Genomic DNA, 15,249 nt, shown 5'->3' on the forward strand with positions numbered 1-15,249 from the left:
CTGAATTGCCTAGAGATAATATGACTTTTTAGGTTTAATTACTAGAAAATGGAAATAAAAATTTAAACTGTACTTGTAGTGAATATTGTAAGAGAAATAAAAGAACAAGAAAAGGGATTCTTAGAAAAGGGTAGGAATAAATTACATAAAAAAATGGAAGTTGTGGGAACAGTGCATGCATAAAAAATATTTTGTAGGAGTAACGAGGTTTAAGAGAAGGCAGGAGTTGAACAACATGTATAATGTTGATTTGATTATATGATATATAACAGTATATGTGATGTACAATGTTTATAAATATAAACGTGTTAATATGGTTGATTATTTTTATATAAATTTAGTTTTGCCTGTGTCACAAGTGATAATTCAATAAAGGTGTTTAAAAATACATCTGAGTTTCTTAATAGGCCTGTCCTTTTCCACAGGGAAACCTGTAGTTTAACAAGACTACAAGACAAAAATATTACAGTATATACTGTGATTCAGTACCATATTTAGTCTTGTAATGGCAGCATACCTGATATATTTAAGAATGGTCCATTCTTATAAGATAAACAGAACATGTGCATCTTTAATGACATTTGTCAGCTGTGTTCCAAGAGTCCACCCAGTCAAGAGCTCTTCTCTTAAGTGAAGGTCCAAATAAACTCACAGAAAACAGGGCTCCTAATTTCTAGAGCTCAGAAGACTGAAAGTAGCAATCTGCATCCTTTAAAGATAAACAACTGAAGAATGCAGAAGTTGAATAGGATTAATTAGGTACTTCCCCAAGTGGATGAATGATTCCAATTCACACACAACTTTATAGACTGCCACTTGGAGCCTGAATGCAAATCCTGATATACCTGTAAAACATAAGAAGGGTGATTTTAGCATAATTAAGTGCAATGCTGAGAGGTGAAGAAGAAAAAGTACATTGCTGACATATTATCAAAGAGAAATGGCAAATTAAGTAAACCTTGACAGACTGTCAAATACCTCGCTAAATTTCTATCCAGTTCTTTTCTCAGTCTGGCTAGATCATTAAATGAAGTTGAAATTACAGGAGCATGAGTCAGTATCGTGTGAAAAAAGGGAAAACCAAGGGCATCCTTATTGAAAGGAATTAGCCTCTCTAGTGAAACTCCTGTACTAATAAACTGTATAACAAAAGAAGGAAAATAATGAAATGTAAGAAATCCCCAACCCACACTGAAGCATGCCAGCAAGGAACTTACAAGCACTATTAGAAAATGCAAAGCAGAATACAAACATAAGGTCTTTACAGATACCAAAGGAAAATAAAATCTTTCTTCAGTTATATCATGAAGTTAAGGAATAGTGTTCAACAATGTGAGCTCATCCATATTAATATCACGCATTCCAGTCTCAAGGGCATGGTCAATGTATTAGCTGATAAACTGAGTGCTAACTTTATCCCACCTACTGAAATTGCTTCACCTACAATCCTTTAAAATTTATTTCCCCTGTTATCTCCTTAGAAAAAGTCTTCATATTCCCATAAAAGGTTAAGCTAAAATAATGTTTACCACGTAATGCCCCAAACGGCATTTATATCAGTGCCAAATGCACCTATTCAAGCCTCTGCTTAAATTGTTCAACCCTCAGCGTATCAGAGGTTTTTTACCCCTGATGCCCAGAAAACAGCCACTCCGATCCCTCTATACAAGAGTGGCCTCTCTACAGGTCCAGGTAATTGTAGGCTCATCTGCCTCACCAGCCTTGTATGCAAACCATGGAATGTTTCATAGCAGGACTCAATTATGCAGACAAAGGAAACTTAATTGATCTAGACTCTATTCAATTTATTTATTTATTTTTTTAAGGCAGGTCCTATCTTCTGAGCCTAGTAAACCTCTTTCAAAAGGTTAAAGAAGCTGTGGACAGTGGTCACTTTGTGCATACTACTTATCGCAACCTGGCCAAAGTTTTTAACACTTCACCCTATGCTGGTACTATTGACAAGTTAGACAAACTTAATATAAATCTCTCCATTGCTGGATTGCAAACTGGATATCCAACAGATCCCGAGTACTGAAAGTTGCTGTTAACCACTCTGAGCATAAAATTGTAGCTAGCGGAATACCACAGGGATCAGTGTTGGGTCCTCTCCTGTTTGCTATCTATTTTATAGCTAAAACCAAGTCAATATCTCTTGAAGTGTGGTTGACCATGTTTGTTGATGATTTCAAACTAGGTACTGTTATCAGTTCAGCTACTTATTCTAAACTGTTCCAAAATGGTTGGAATATACACATACCTGGGGTACTGAAAATTATAGCTAAATGCAGACATATTGTAGCATAACAGAGTTCAGCAAAAAAGCTATTCCCACCTCAGGAATATATTAAAGATCCAAAGAAATCATCTTACCACTATGCTTTTTCTTATCAGACTCATCAACATTTGCAATGCACCCCCCCCCCCCTTCTTATGTTTAAATCCAAGCATATTGCTCAACTAGAAAAGGCCACAATAATTTTTAACAAATAAATAAATAAATAAAAATGAAAGACCTTAAGTCTTTCAGCTAGCCCAAAAGATTGCCAACTCTCCTTGTACTCAGTAGCTGACTGGCTGCTATAAGGTGACCTGTGTCTGTCTTTTCAAGCCATGAAATACAGTTTGACTTCTTATTTCTTAACAAAACTAGTGGCTCTGCAAACGCCCATACTGGAGATCTCAATGCTGCACTCCAACAAATAAACAAGACTTGCTAGATTGATAGGTTCCTAACTGAATATATTCCCAGCATATGGAATAAGTTACCACTGCAGGTCAAGCAAAGTACTACATAGATTATCTTTAAGGTAAATTATGTTTTGATGTTTTTTTCACAGATTTACACCAGGGTTGTTATGCACAGCCATGCTTGGTTGGAAAATGAGCATTACTAAATACTCATAAAGGGTGGCAAGAATTGTAATGTGTGTATTCCTATGATGGTCCCTGCAATATCTTATCTAGTATTGTTTGTATGAAAATCCAGTTGCCCAGAGATGATGATATTGCACGTCATAATGTCAGATGGCCATTCATAATATCAGCCAGCCAAACCTCAGTGGTGGATGACTACTGTGTTTGGAATGATTGATTTACAAGGGGGAGTAAGGATGTTATTGACTTCACCTTCCATTCATACAGTTACTCAGCAAGAAAGAAAAGACAACAGCTCAGACCACACAAAAAAGTTGCTGGGCAAACAACAGCATAGATGTGTTAGTACTTTGAGGAAAAATATTGCCTCCAAGCTTACCTCCGTGCTGCAAACTTCATTTTATCTAATATGAAGTATTCCATCTCCATTACAAAGACAAAAAAGACTTCTATTGTAATCCCCCAAAACACTAAAATCTAATCCAAAAAATCTGGAATTTTATAAACCAAACCTGAAGAAACTGCCAATACCTTCAACACCTATTTTATTGAATCCATTTCCAAATTATTTAACCCCAACCTCTCAAACCTCCCTATAAAACCCATCAACCATAAACTCAGTAGATTCCTTCTCTCTCAAACCTGTCTCCACACACTATATCTCAACTCTACTTTCAAAGCTCAAACCATGCTCTGTATCAGCAGTTAATATTCCTTCTGACTTCCTCCAGATTGCTGCACACTCCCTTACTATGCCTGTATCTATACTAATCAATCACACCATCTCTGAGTCTAAAGTTCCTTCTATCTGGAAACAATTTTACACTCTTCCTATTCATAAAGGAGGTAACTCCACAGAAATATCCAATTTCAGACCTATCGTTATCCTCTCCTCTCTCTCTCCAAAGTCCTAGAGAAATGTATACACAAGTTATGCATTACCTCTCACAAGAAAAACTTCATTCCTATGCAGCATGGCTTCCATCCCTTGCGTAGTACATCCACTGCTTTATCATTTTTCAACACCATAGCCCTTGCTAAAGACAACCACAAACTCATATCTTGTCTTTTTCTTGACCTAAGTCTTTTGACACTGTCTCACACACTCTTCTACTTAAACTTCTCTCCTGATACAGTTGCATGGTTCTCTAGCTATCTCTCTGATAGACTGCAGTCAGTAAGATGGGACTCAGCACTATCTGCCCCTCTCTCAGTAAGTAGTAGTGTACCTCAAGGTTCCATTCTTGGACCTCTACTCTTTAACATTTTCACCAACTCACTCCACTCCTCTTGCCCTCAGTCTAACATTATCCAATAAGCAGATGACTCTACAGTCATAACTATCACTAATTCCCCCTTAGAACTCCTAACAAATACCCAGACATCTTTCCACTCTGTAGAGACATGGCTCACTAATAATCAGCTCATCCTCAACCTTAAGAATTACTACTCTTTCTGCCTAAATTTGCAAACTACATTAAACCTTCCTTCTCCATAAGGTCTCTAAACAACACTCCTATAAAAGTCGAAAATAGCACAAAACTGCATGACATTACCATTGACGACCAACTAAAATTCGATCTTCACATTAACAATTGTATTAAAAAAACACCTAAAGCTAGGACTACTGTACAGGAACAATAAATTCATAACTACTGAAGCTAGGATTTCTCTTGCCCATGCCTACCTTCTACCATGCTTACTTATTGTTCTCAAATATTCACAAATCTGAACTCCTCCCTACTTACCAACATAGAATCAACCTACCATAAAATAGCTAGATTTGCAGCTCAGCAAACATATAAATCTCACCACTGTCTCTCCCTAAAATACCTGAACTGGCCTGAACTACCTCACCTGTTCCTACAATCTCAACTCCAAATCATACCATTCTAATTTCTGCCAAGTCTATCTTCTCTCATCTCTCACTACTCCCCTACCAGACTTCTCTGCAGCTCAACCCAAGACCTACTAAAAATCCATAAACCCAAATCCAACACAGGGTGCAACTTATATAGCCACCATCCCTCTATTGCATGGAACATACTACCACTAGAAATAAGGACCTTGACTCACTCCAAACAATTTAAGCTAGCAACCAAAGATCACTTTAAAAAACACTGGTCATGCCATTGTACTCAACCTCCATGATTATTACCTTTATAGTACTGTTAAACTAATTTACTAAAACCTAGCATTAACTAACTTAGCAATACCTGCTTTATCCTATGCTTCCTAGGCAGTCTCCAAAGCTTCTTCTATACTCTGCTCCCTGAAACTCTTATTACCTCTTAAGTCTCTGCTACTCAACATACAAAAGCCTATATTTAGCAAACTTTCTCTTTTTAACCCAAAAACATACAACTTATTTTACTTTATAACATTCTCCTTTTGTTTATAGTTCTATTTTTAATATACATATAAGTAGTTGTGTGTTTTAACTACCAAAACTTCTCTATTGTAATTTTTGTGGAAATGTATCCGTATTCTGTTTTTCATTGCATTGTATAACTTTGGAACTTTTCTTCTCGGGTCTTCGCTGAAAAAGGGCAATAGCTCAGTCGGACACACCTGGTCAACAAATATAAAATAAACAAATAAATTACTAGTACCCAAAGAGAGTGTTACTGCCTACTTGCACTTTATTTTCTATTTAAATTGGATGACAGATTCTAGGACTGCTCTGTTCTGGTGGAAAGCTGCTTTCTCTGTAGCATCCTGATCTTGTATGGTTGACTGGTGGGAAGTACCCTCAGCAGCCATCCTGTCTTGTAGCTCCAGTCTACATAATTGGACAATTTTCCAGGGCTTCCATCCCATCCAAAAATGGCTTTACCCCTACAGAATTCTAAAGAAAATAGGACATAAAAGCCAAAACTTTAAACCATTGATCCTGCATACTCTCATTACCTTAGTGAATCGACTATGCTTCCTTAATATGGCTCCACGGTGCTCATTGCCTAGAGTCACCTAGTGTAAAGATCATACCTAACTGCCAAACCAGTGAACTATTTCAAAACAGAAGATAACTGGTCTTGGATGTCTGTTGACTTCCATATTCATGGAGAGAAAACCTGATGTGTCATCTCAAATCTAATTTTTTATTCTCGTAGATCAGCTCACTCAGCAGTGTCTGTGCAGTCTGCGATTTAGTACAGTCTCATTTCTCTTCTTATCACTCCTACTGTTTTAACATTTCTTGTGGCCCATACAGTACCTCCACCCATGCCTCAGTGATTAGAGTGCAGTCTTTGGATTATGTGTTGTTTACTGAATGAATAGAGTCTGACTGGTCCATTAATATATTCTCAAACTCTTTGTTTCTTGTTTGTTGTATTAGTACATTCCATGTGTCTGGCCTTAATATTTACCAAAATATGGAAAATCTGTTCCAGCAAAATACCCAACTCATTCATCTTAAAATGTTTGTAACCAGTCTGCTGTGGGGTACAATTCCCAAACTATGTAGTGCAATAAGTGATTAGCTTTACTTTTTTGTCTGATTTTTTTACTTCCTTTGTAATTACTTTTTTAAACACTTTTATTGAATTATCACTTTTTGACCTTCACATTAAACAGTTCTGATGTACACACAAGACCCTCCTTACTATTGATGACAAGTAGTCTGTTTTCGCACATTTTTATCATGGTCATGAGAGTACTAGACATTTATTGCTTTCCACAATGTACCATACAGCAGTCCTGAGGCAGAGTAATACTTTTAAGATTATTTTGTTGGTTTGAGATTCTGGTTAGTCATAGACTCTGGAGAAGTTTTCACTGATGTAGGAAATTAACTATGGTACTTTACTCGTATGCTCACATGAAATTTAGAGGGCTAAGTGGGTTAGAATAGTTTTATGTAATATTCGATCCACCAATAGCAAATTTGTGTTTGAAACAAACTTATTAGAAATTATGGTCCTAGCTTCTGTTACTGAGGCCTAGTCAGATGATGTCAGTGGCCTGATTTTACATGCTGCTGTTCCAGGATATGATGATACACCATCCAAGACCTGATCATAAGAGTGTCTGCAGTATTTTAAAATCTAACTTCAGTCTTACAAGAGTAACATCACGGACCACCATTTCTTTGAATGTATCCCCCTAGTATGTCTGATATACAGGATACTTCTGGTGTAGCCCAAGTTCAATGGCTCAGGAGCAGGGTATCCACACCTGCTGCAGGCAGTTCAGATCCTACAAGGCAAATTGGGAACGATACTGTTGAATGAACAGAAGCCAACTTTTTTTTTTATCTTGGAAAGTGGAATGTTGTAGGACTTTGTCATGGCCGTTTATATCAGTACAAGTATGTGTAGTGTTGGTTATCGTCAGCTACCACTATTTTATTTTTCAGTGAGTGGTCTCTGAAGTTAGCAAATGACAAAATATGACAGCTACTGGACAGATTTATTACCAAAAGTCAGCAGTCTCGATTTTGAAGATTTGCCCCCTGTATGTTAATATACCTCTTTGGATCACTGAATATCCACTGTACATTTGTTGCTTTAAAAGCCAATTTCCAAAGGCATTATTTGAACTTCCTCTCAACAACCTTTTTTAAAGATATCACTTTCATAGGTTCATAGGTTGGTACTAGGCTATCAGCCCTAGGGTCTATACAAGCCTAGCCATAACAATTCCCTGGCTATTTCTTCTCACATTATTTACTTTCCTGGACCCCTGTCTAGCAGGGCGACTGACGTGATCCCTGGGGTGAATTTCCTTTCTCCCATCCAATCGTCAAGGTTCCTCTTGAAGAGGTCCAAGGAGGCACTCTGCTTTACATGTATGGGCAATCTATTCCAGAGTGTAGGGAGTCTGTGGGTCAGGAACCTATCCCTCCAACATGTTTTGTTTATTGTGATGACAAGGTTTAGATCCCTGGAGCGTGTAGCTCTGAGGGATTGGGATTTCTTTAAGTGTAGCATGTCCAACAGCTCTGGGTTTGACATGGCCTTGTATGTTAAGCAGAGATCGCCTCTGAGTAGACGATATGCGACAGAGTATAGCTGGAGTTTTTTAAGGCGGTCAGCGTAGGGCATCTGCTTTAGGCCTGTGATTCTTTTAGTGAGGTATTTCTGAGGCCTTTCCAGTTGTTGCAGATGTCTTGAGAGGTACATACCAAATGGGGCGTTGTATTCTATAATGGGTCTAATGAGGGATGAGTACAGTGGGACAATGACCTCCTTTTTTCTGGATGAAAAGCCCTTCGTGATGAGGTGTGCCACATAGAAGGATTTCCTGACTGTTGTGGCGATGTGGTTATCGAAGGTTAGACCACTGTCCACCTGTGTCCCTAAGTCTCTTATCACACTTTCTGTGTTTAGTGTACTGCCACCTATATGGTAATTCATGGATACATGTTTTTTCCCAAAGGGGATAACAATACATTTCTTGGCATTGAGCTTGAGCCCATGGCTCTGGCACCAAGCATCTGTTTCTGTAAGGCCCTTTTGTAGAGTATCCACATCATTTGGGGATTCAATAATGGCTCCCAGTTTGCAGTCATCTGCAAACTTTGTTAGCCAGAGTCTCTTAGTGTTGACCTGTACTTCAAAGAAGTAGATGCCAAACAAGAGCGGCCCCAGGACTGAACCCTAGGGTACTCCACTTGTCTAGAGCTGGATTTGGAGTCGGCTACTTTTACAGTGTGGGTTCTATCAGTAAGCCATTTAGCAACCCATTGGGTGACATAGGGATTAATGCCCAACTTAGTAAGTTTATCTATGATTCCAGAGTGGGGGATGGTGTCAAAGGCCTTGGCAAGGTCTAGATAGGCTGTGTGGACCACCTTACCCTTGTCCATGGCTCTGGAGACTGAGTCAAAGAAGTCAATCAGGTTCAGGAGACAAGATCGGCCCTTCACAAACCCAAACTGGGTGGGGTCCAGTGTTTGAAGGTTGCCAATGTCTTTGTTTACAAGTTCCATGATAATATGCTCCATGGCCTTGCAGATAAGGCTTGTCAGACTGATGGGACGGTAGTTTCTGGGATCCAAGGTGGATCCCCTTGTGGATTGGGATAACTGTAGCTCTGCGCCACTCAGTGGGCACGAAACCTGAGGTGAGGCTATGATTAAACATGACACTTAGGTGAGGTTCCAGTTCATATTGTAGTTCATGTAGTACACAGCCCGGGATGTCATCTGGTCCCATGGATGCTGTATTCTTGGCTTTAGAGAGTGCGTTTGTACCTGTGTGGCCGTTATTAGTGGAATTTGGCAATCTTCCGGTATTGAGATGGGGCATTTAGGGGGCGAGAGGGGGGTGAAGTTGGCACTGAACCGATCTGCCAGGATATTGGCAATATCCTTCGGATCAGTATATTTAATGCCATTCTGTTTTAGCTCAGAGCAGATCTGAGCATTGCCATTTAGATTCTTGACATAGTTATAGAATGCTTTGTGGTTGTCTTTGGAATCTTTGGCAATTTTATTTTCGTAACTAGCTTTGGAGGATTTTATGAGGCATCTCAGTTTCTTACTGAGGCTAGTAAGGGAATTTTTTGCTTCCTGGGATTTTCCTCTTTTCTGCAAAAGTTTCTTCCTTTTGTTGTAAAGTTTGTTTATGGCAGGGGACCACCAGATTGGCTTCCTTTTTGGCTGAGAGCATTTTGGTTCTATTTGGGATGGCACGATTCATGCATGAGTGGATGTGCTCGTACAGTGCCTTAGTGTAGGATTCAGCAGTTGAACTTTCAGTTCCCGTCTGCATGGGTGCCATGAAGTTTGTCACTTCTGACTTGAGTAGCATGAAGTTGGCTTTGGAGAAGTTTTTTATGGTGGTTTCTTTACTGGGGGGTGGGATGTGGATGTTAGGGGTGATTAGCTTATGGTCAGACCTGACTAACGAGGGGGTGACCATAGGTATGGAGCATTGATTTCCCATGTTGGTGATGACCAGGTCTAGGATATTGGAGCCCCTTGTGGGACTATGGATTAGTTGATCCAGGGCGTTGGAATTTATGAATTCCAAGAACCGTTGTGCAAAGGTGTTGGGACATGAGTAGTTTTCCCAGTTAATGGCAGGGTAGTTAAAATCACCCAGTATTAGGGTGTTTGGTTCTATCTTAATATTTTCCAGTATGTTTAGAAAGGTGTAGTGAGAATCTTGGGGTATGGTGGAGTATCTGTAGCAAGCTACAATTTGGATTGCAGTCTTACCTAGTGTTAGTTGCACTTGGAGAATTTCAGACACATTGTGTTGGCCAACTAGCCTGGTGGTGTGAATATCCTTGGTGAATATTGACACTCCTCCAAATTTAGTGTTTCGGTCCTGGTTTGGTGGCCGAAAAGTGTGGTAAGAGTTGTAGCCTGGTATTGCAGGGGTGCTCTCTGGAGCCTTGAACCAGGTCTCAGTTACTGCACAGATATCGATGTTCTCCATTTTTAGGAGTGCCCCGAGAGTGCATTTTGAGGTTTAGACTTCTAGCATTGAGTAGCATTACCTTCAGATTTTGCATGCTTGTACCTGTTATGGTGGTGGTTTTGTCTTTTGAAGTTTGCCTAAAAAAGGCACTATAGGGGTGGCAAGAGCCTTAGCCAGTAACCTGAATCCCAGGGGCGACAGGTGCAGACCATCTCTGGCAAAGCATTGTGGTCTGTCAATCATGTCATCCCAGGCAGACAGATACTGGATCCCCTTTGAATGGCACCATAAGCTTAGCCAATTGTTGAAGTCAATCATTTTATCCTTATATTGTGGTATCATTCTGGGCGAAGGCAGGATGCTACTCAGGGCTAGGGTCATACCTGCCTGGGCCACATGATCTGAGAGCTCTTCCATGTCTCTTTTCATGTAGTCCAGGGAGGTACGTCTCAAGTTATTCACTCCAACATGGACAATGACAGAGTCATATTTGTACTTGTTGTGGAGTGACTTGAGTGCATGCGTTATGTGGCGGATCCTGGCACCCGACAGGCAGCTGACTGTAATTTTCTCCTTATTCAACCTGGTGAGAGGGACATCAGTGTGCCGGACTATAGAGTCACCTATGACTAAAGTGTTAGGTACATTGTCTTGCCTTAGGCACTGTTGCTGGGTGGCACACTGGTGGTGTGAACTATGTGACACATTGGCTGTGATTGGTGTTTGTTTGCGTTTCAGCTTCAGAGGCATTTGTTGCTTGGGCAGGTTACAGTTAAGGGCCTCTGCATATGAGGTCTTAAATGCCTCACAAGGCACGTTTCCTGAAGTTCCTCATAATTTGCATGTTATTGTTTTCACTGTGTATGCTAATAGAAGCCTGCAATCATGCCCAGGGTTTCCTGTGTAAATCTGTTTCTGTGCTATGCAAAATTCAATGTCTTACTTTCTGTTACTTGCAACAATTCTGTTTTTTTCTTCCAGGTTGCACCAGCTGGATAAGCATTGCCAAACCAGTGCACAGCAAATAGTAGAGCTGCTTAATAAACAAAACCAGCTTTTGAAAGAGAAACAGATGCTTGCTAAAGAGGTCCATTTTGTAAAAACTCAGGTACTGAATCCTTTATGCCTTAGGATGTTTAAAATAATTGATACTAACCTACTTTTGCTTAATATTTGTAAGAAATAGGATATTTATTTTCCCTTGTTTTTTTTTTTTTATAATGCCTGAATTCTGACCCTTGTATGTTTGAGTTTGTTTATTGAAAGAAAATTTTAAAAAGTTACTGAAGAGCAAATTAATGGAAATTGCATGCCGATGGTATATGGGACAGGTATTTGTCAATGTGAAGTGATCCGTCAGAGTAAGTGAAGTGGATTTCTAAGTGGCTTTGAAGATTATATATTTTAGAATAAGAAACAGCAGTAAGTTCAAAGGTAGACTAGGCACTGAGTCCAGGAGACCATTGAGGAGCCTCGATCAATTTGTCCAAATGCACTGGCTGGTTAAGTGACTTGCTCAGAATCACAAAGTGGACAAATGGTGGCTGATGAAATCAAACCCCAGACTACATGAAGCAGCCCCTGTAGCCTTAGTCCTCTGTGCTAAATGCCATACAAATAAATCTGCCCATATGTGTTAGTTGAAAGCACAAGAAGAGGCCTTGATGAGATTTGAGCTCATGATTCATGGTTCACAAGACCAGTGTTGTAAGCACTGAGTTATAAGACTTAGTGGCAAGTAGTTTTCACCAGAAACTCAATTTTTCCCTCATCCAAAGACATGCCAGGAGTTAAATTGGTAATCCTCTTTAACTGACTGTAAGTAAGTATGTGTCCAATATATATATGTGTGTGTGTGTGTGTGTGTGTGTGTGTGTGTGTGTGTGTGTGTGTGTTTATACAACCTGAGAATTGAACTGGCATCTCATCCGGTAATAGTTCTGTGTCTTGTATCTGTTGCATGCTGGGATAATTTGTGGCTTCTGCATTACACAGGATAGGATAAAACAGATATCAGGAAAACAAATAAATTAATGCAATATTTCATTGTAAATATTTTTTTCCAGGAGAGAGATTTGCTATGTTACAAAAAGTATTTTGACCCGTATTTCTAAAATGACTCGTTGCATACTTTGGGTAATATTTGCATTGATTTTGACTCTCAGTATAGAATTTTGCTATTTTCTGTAATGTGGTTTTTACTAAGTTTGGCAAAGTTTTCTGCTTACTGTTGAAAGCAAGAATGTAAATGGTGATTTATGGTTTTGAAAGTGATGCCACATATTTAGCCTGCCAAAAAAAAATGTCTTCTGGGTCTGCAGAAGTTATAGTATCTGTAATGTTCATATGGTGAAGTGAAAAATAGTTACACTGCAGGGTGAGAAGGAACAGAATATGGAACACTAACAAGATAAGTGTCAATTTTACACAAATTAAATGCAAGATTTTAAGTTTTCTAGGATTTACTATTTAGGCCCAGACTGCAACGTTATCTTTTAAAAGCATACCTCATGATTAAAAGTAATAATGTTGCTCTGTGAGATTAGAAAAAGATTTCAAAAAACATGACATTTTCTGTTGGGGTACCAACAAAAAATATTTTGGTTCACATGACAGTAGTCAAAGTCAGAATGCCCACTGAAGAAAAAACATTAGTGTATGATTTTGATGACAATAGTAAAAAATTGCCAGAGATCTAAGGTTTTGTTTGCCAACTTATATGCTGAGTTATAACTATCAGTTTGAAATATTTTACCAAAACATCAAAATCATATGTTTATGATGTCACTATGCATTGTGTGATGTTAATAAAGATGTTTAAAAAGTATATGTTTATGAAATTATACAAAAACATTAAAAAAGTGAAATAGCCACAAGTAATGCATACAATAGTTTCTTAACATAAGTATTAAACTTCATTTGGGATTTAAAGTCCTTGGCTTGAGTCTGAAAAATAAGAACTGTCATAACTATGAGTTGCTCAAAGGAAGTTGTTAAAGTGTTAAGATTTAGGATTAAAATAGTCAAAATGTAAATGTAAAACTGCATCATCAAAATAAGTGCATACTTATAACCTTAGCTATTTTTTATTATCTGTACCTCTGGTTTATAGCAAACTGCTGTCACAAGATTACCTGAATAATTAATCATGCTAAATTCTTCACTCTTTGCCCAATGATTTGCTTGGCGCAGTTGATGCAGCTTGTACTTATAAGTTTAAAAGTGTGTGTTCTGCATCTCAGAAGTAATAGTTATCATGCTGCTAGTGAACAGTGAAGAAATAGGAACACTACAGGTATGAGGTCAGATATAGAAAACTGCTATTATGAGATTATATTTGAAAACAAAATGCAGACTTGTACAATTCCCTGGTACACGTTTCTCATGATTTCAATGTACGTGGTTTTGGATCCTACAGAAACCATGGCATTATTGTCATGTAATTACTTCCCCAAGGACAATTTCACTCTGTCTGTTTGGGATGAAAATGTATATGCATCAACAGAGCCATCGTTCATGAAATCAGGTCATGCAGTAGCATGTTGAAAATTTACATCAGATAACACATACCAAAGGGAGACACAAGACCATGATGTAGTAATTTGTTTTCATCCTTTATTAAACAGACGACTTCAGAACAAACATGCTCAATATCTTGCATTGTAGGTTTGTGCTTTCTTTTGGTGTTTTTTTCTTTCTTTTTTGGTGTTATCAAGGGTCATTTCACACAGTGCATTCATTAGTGGTTCTTAATGATTTGCATTGAAAATGTAACTTCTTCATGTTAAAAAATTGAGTTTAGGACCACTGTTTGGAATGTTGTTAGAAATGTAGTGAATTGAAAATCCCAGTGAAATCTATCATACATACTTAACAGATCAAGTTCTAAGGTGTAAAGCCATGTCTCCAGAACACCAGATAAGACTGTCAGTTAATTCTATATTTTGTTATTGGTGAAGGTGGGGGGGGGACGCAAGAAAGTTTGCTTGCCATATGTTGTGGAGTGGGAATGCAAAAGATGATGATGATGATGTTTTATTTTTAGTGGTGCATTTTATACTGTTACTGGGCAAAATAACACCATAGGAAAGGGTACAGATGTAATACTTATTGGAAAATATTGATTGAATCAGTCTTCATCAAGACAAACGGTTCAGACCTTCACACATCATCAACACACTTTATCAACCCAGGAGCAGGCTTGAATGAATGGTTGGCTTTAGCTTCTGTGTGACATGGGGAAGTAGACAGAAAATATAGTTAATTTCTCAATGTTAAGGCAAAGGGCTTGCAGGAGAGGGTTGCTTTTACTGCATGACTGGCTGCCAGTGGGACTGATGTGATTGCTCATCCCTGGAATTACCATAAATTTGGAGACATCTTTGATCTTCTACATAGGAGTAGAGTCAGATGCTATGCAGTGATGATATCTGTCTCTTCCTATGGAAAGGAACCAGCTAATGACAGAATTGGCAGCCTGGGTTGCTTTATGACCCCTAGGACCTTATGGCTAACAAAAGTTTCACTCTTCTTTTGATCTGCCTTTAGATGAAGCTGCTTTAGCGCACAGTGAGATGCTAGAAGTTGCTGAGTTGTCCTTCTGTGTTTGGACTCTTTGCCCAGTAGTGATGGACTTTTTAGTTTCTTTTTCTACCATAAAACACATCACAGTTTCTGACAGTTGGGCTCTGGAGATTTGCGGAGTTCTGTCAGCGTCCACACTGGTACAATGTAATCAAGAGAGGGAACTGTGTTTAAGCCTGCCTAAGTCACGTTCCTTATTGCTTTTATCCTTTATTCTCTAGAAAGGAATTTGATTCTCAAGACTGAAGTGCATAGATCAGTCATCCAGCTCATAGAATGATGCATATACTTATAGATTGGGATGCAGATGTATATCCTGTACAAAGAAATAATATGGGACTGGTTGTGAGCTTTGATTTGGAATATCGCCCTCACAGGAAATCACTTCCCAAAGGAAACAAATGGGATAGCAAAC

At 38.7% G+C, this 15,249-nt stretch overlaps 1 protein-coding gene across 1 annotated transcript in view; it reads left to right on the top strand.

Moving 5' to 3' along the window:
- Window positions 1–15,249, top strand: part of SDCCAG8 (SHH signaling and ciliogenesis regulator SDCCAG8) — a 1,727,915-nt gene that overhangs the window by 1,640,765 nt on the left and 71,901 nt on the right. Inside the window, exon 17 of the mRNA XM_044058322.1 lies at window positions 11,232–11,358. Within this exon, the coding sequence (XP_043914257.1) occupies window positions 11,232–11,358 (127 nt within the window). The remainder of the gene's footprint in view (window positions 1–11,231; window positions 11,359–15,249) is intronic.

Source organism: Protopterus annectens, chromosome 1.part2 (genome assembly GCF_019279795.1).
Source record: "Protopterus annectens isolate FY-2018-M chromosome 1.part2, PAN1.0, whole genome shotgun sequence".
In the NCBI taxonomy this organism is placed as follows: Eukaryota; Metazoa; Chordata; order Ceratodontiformes; family Protopteridae; genus Protopterus; species Protopterus annectens.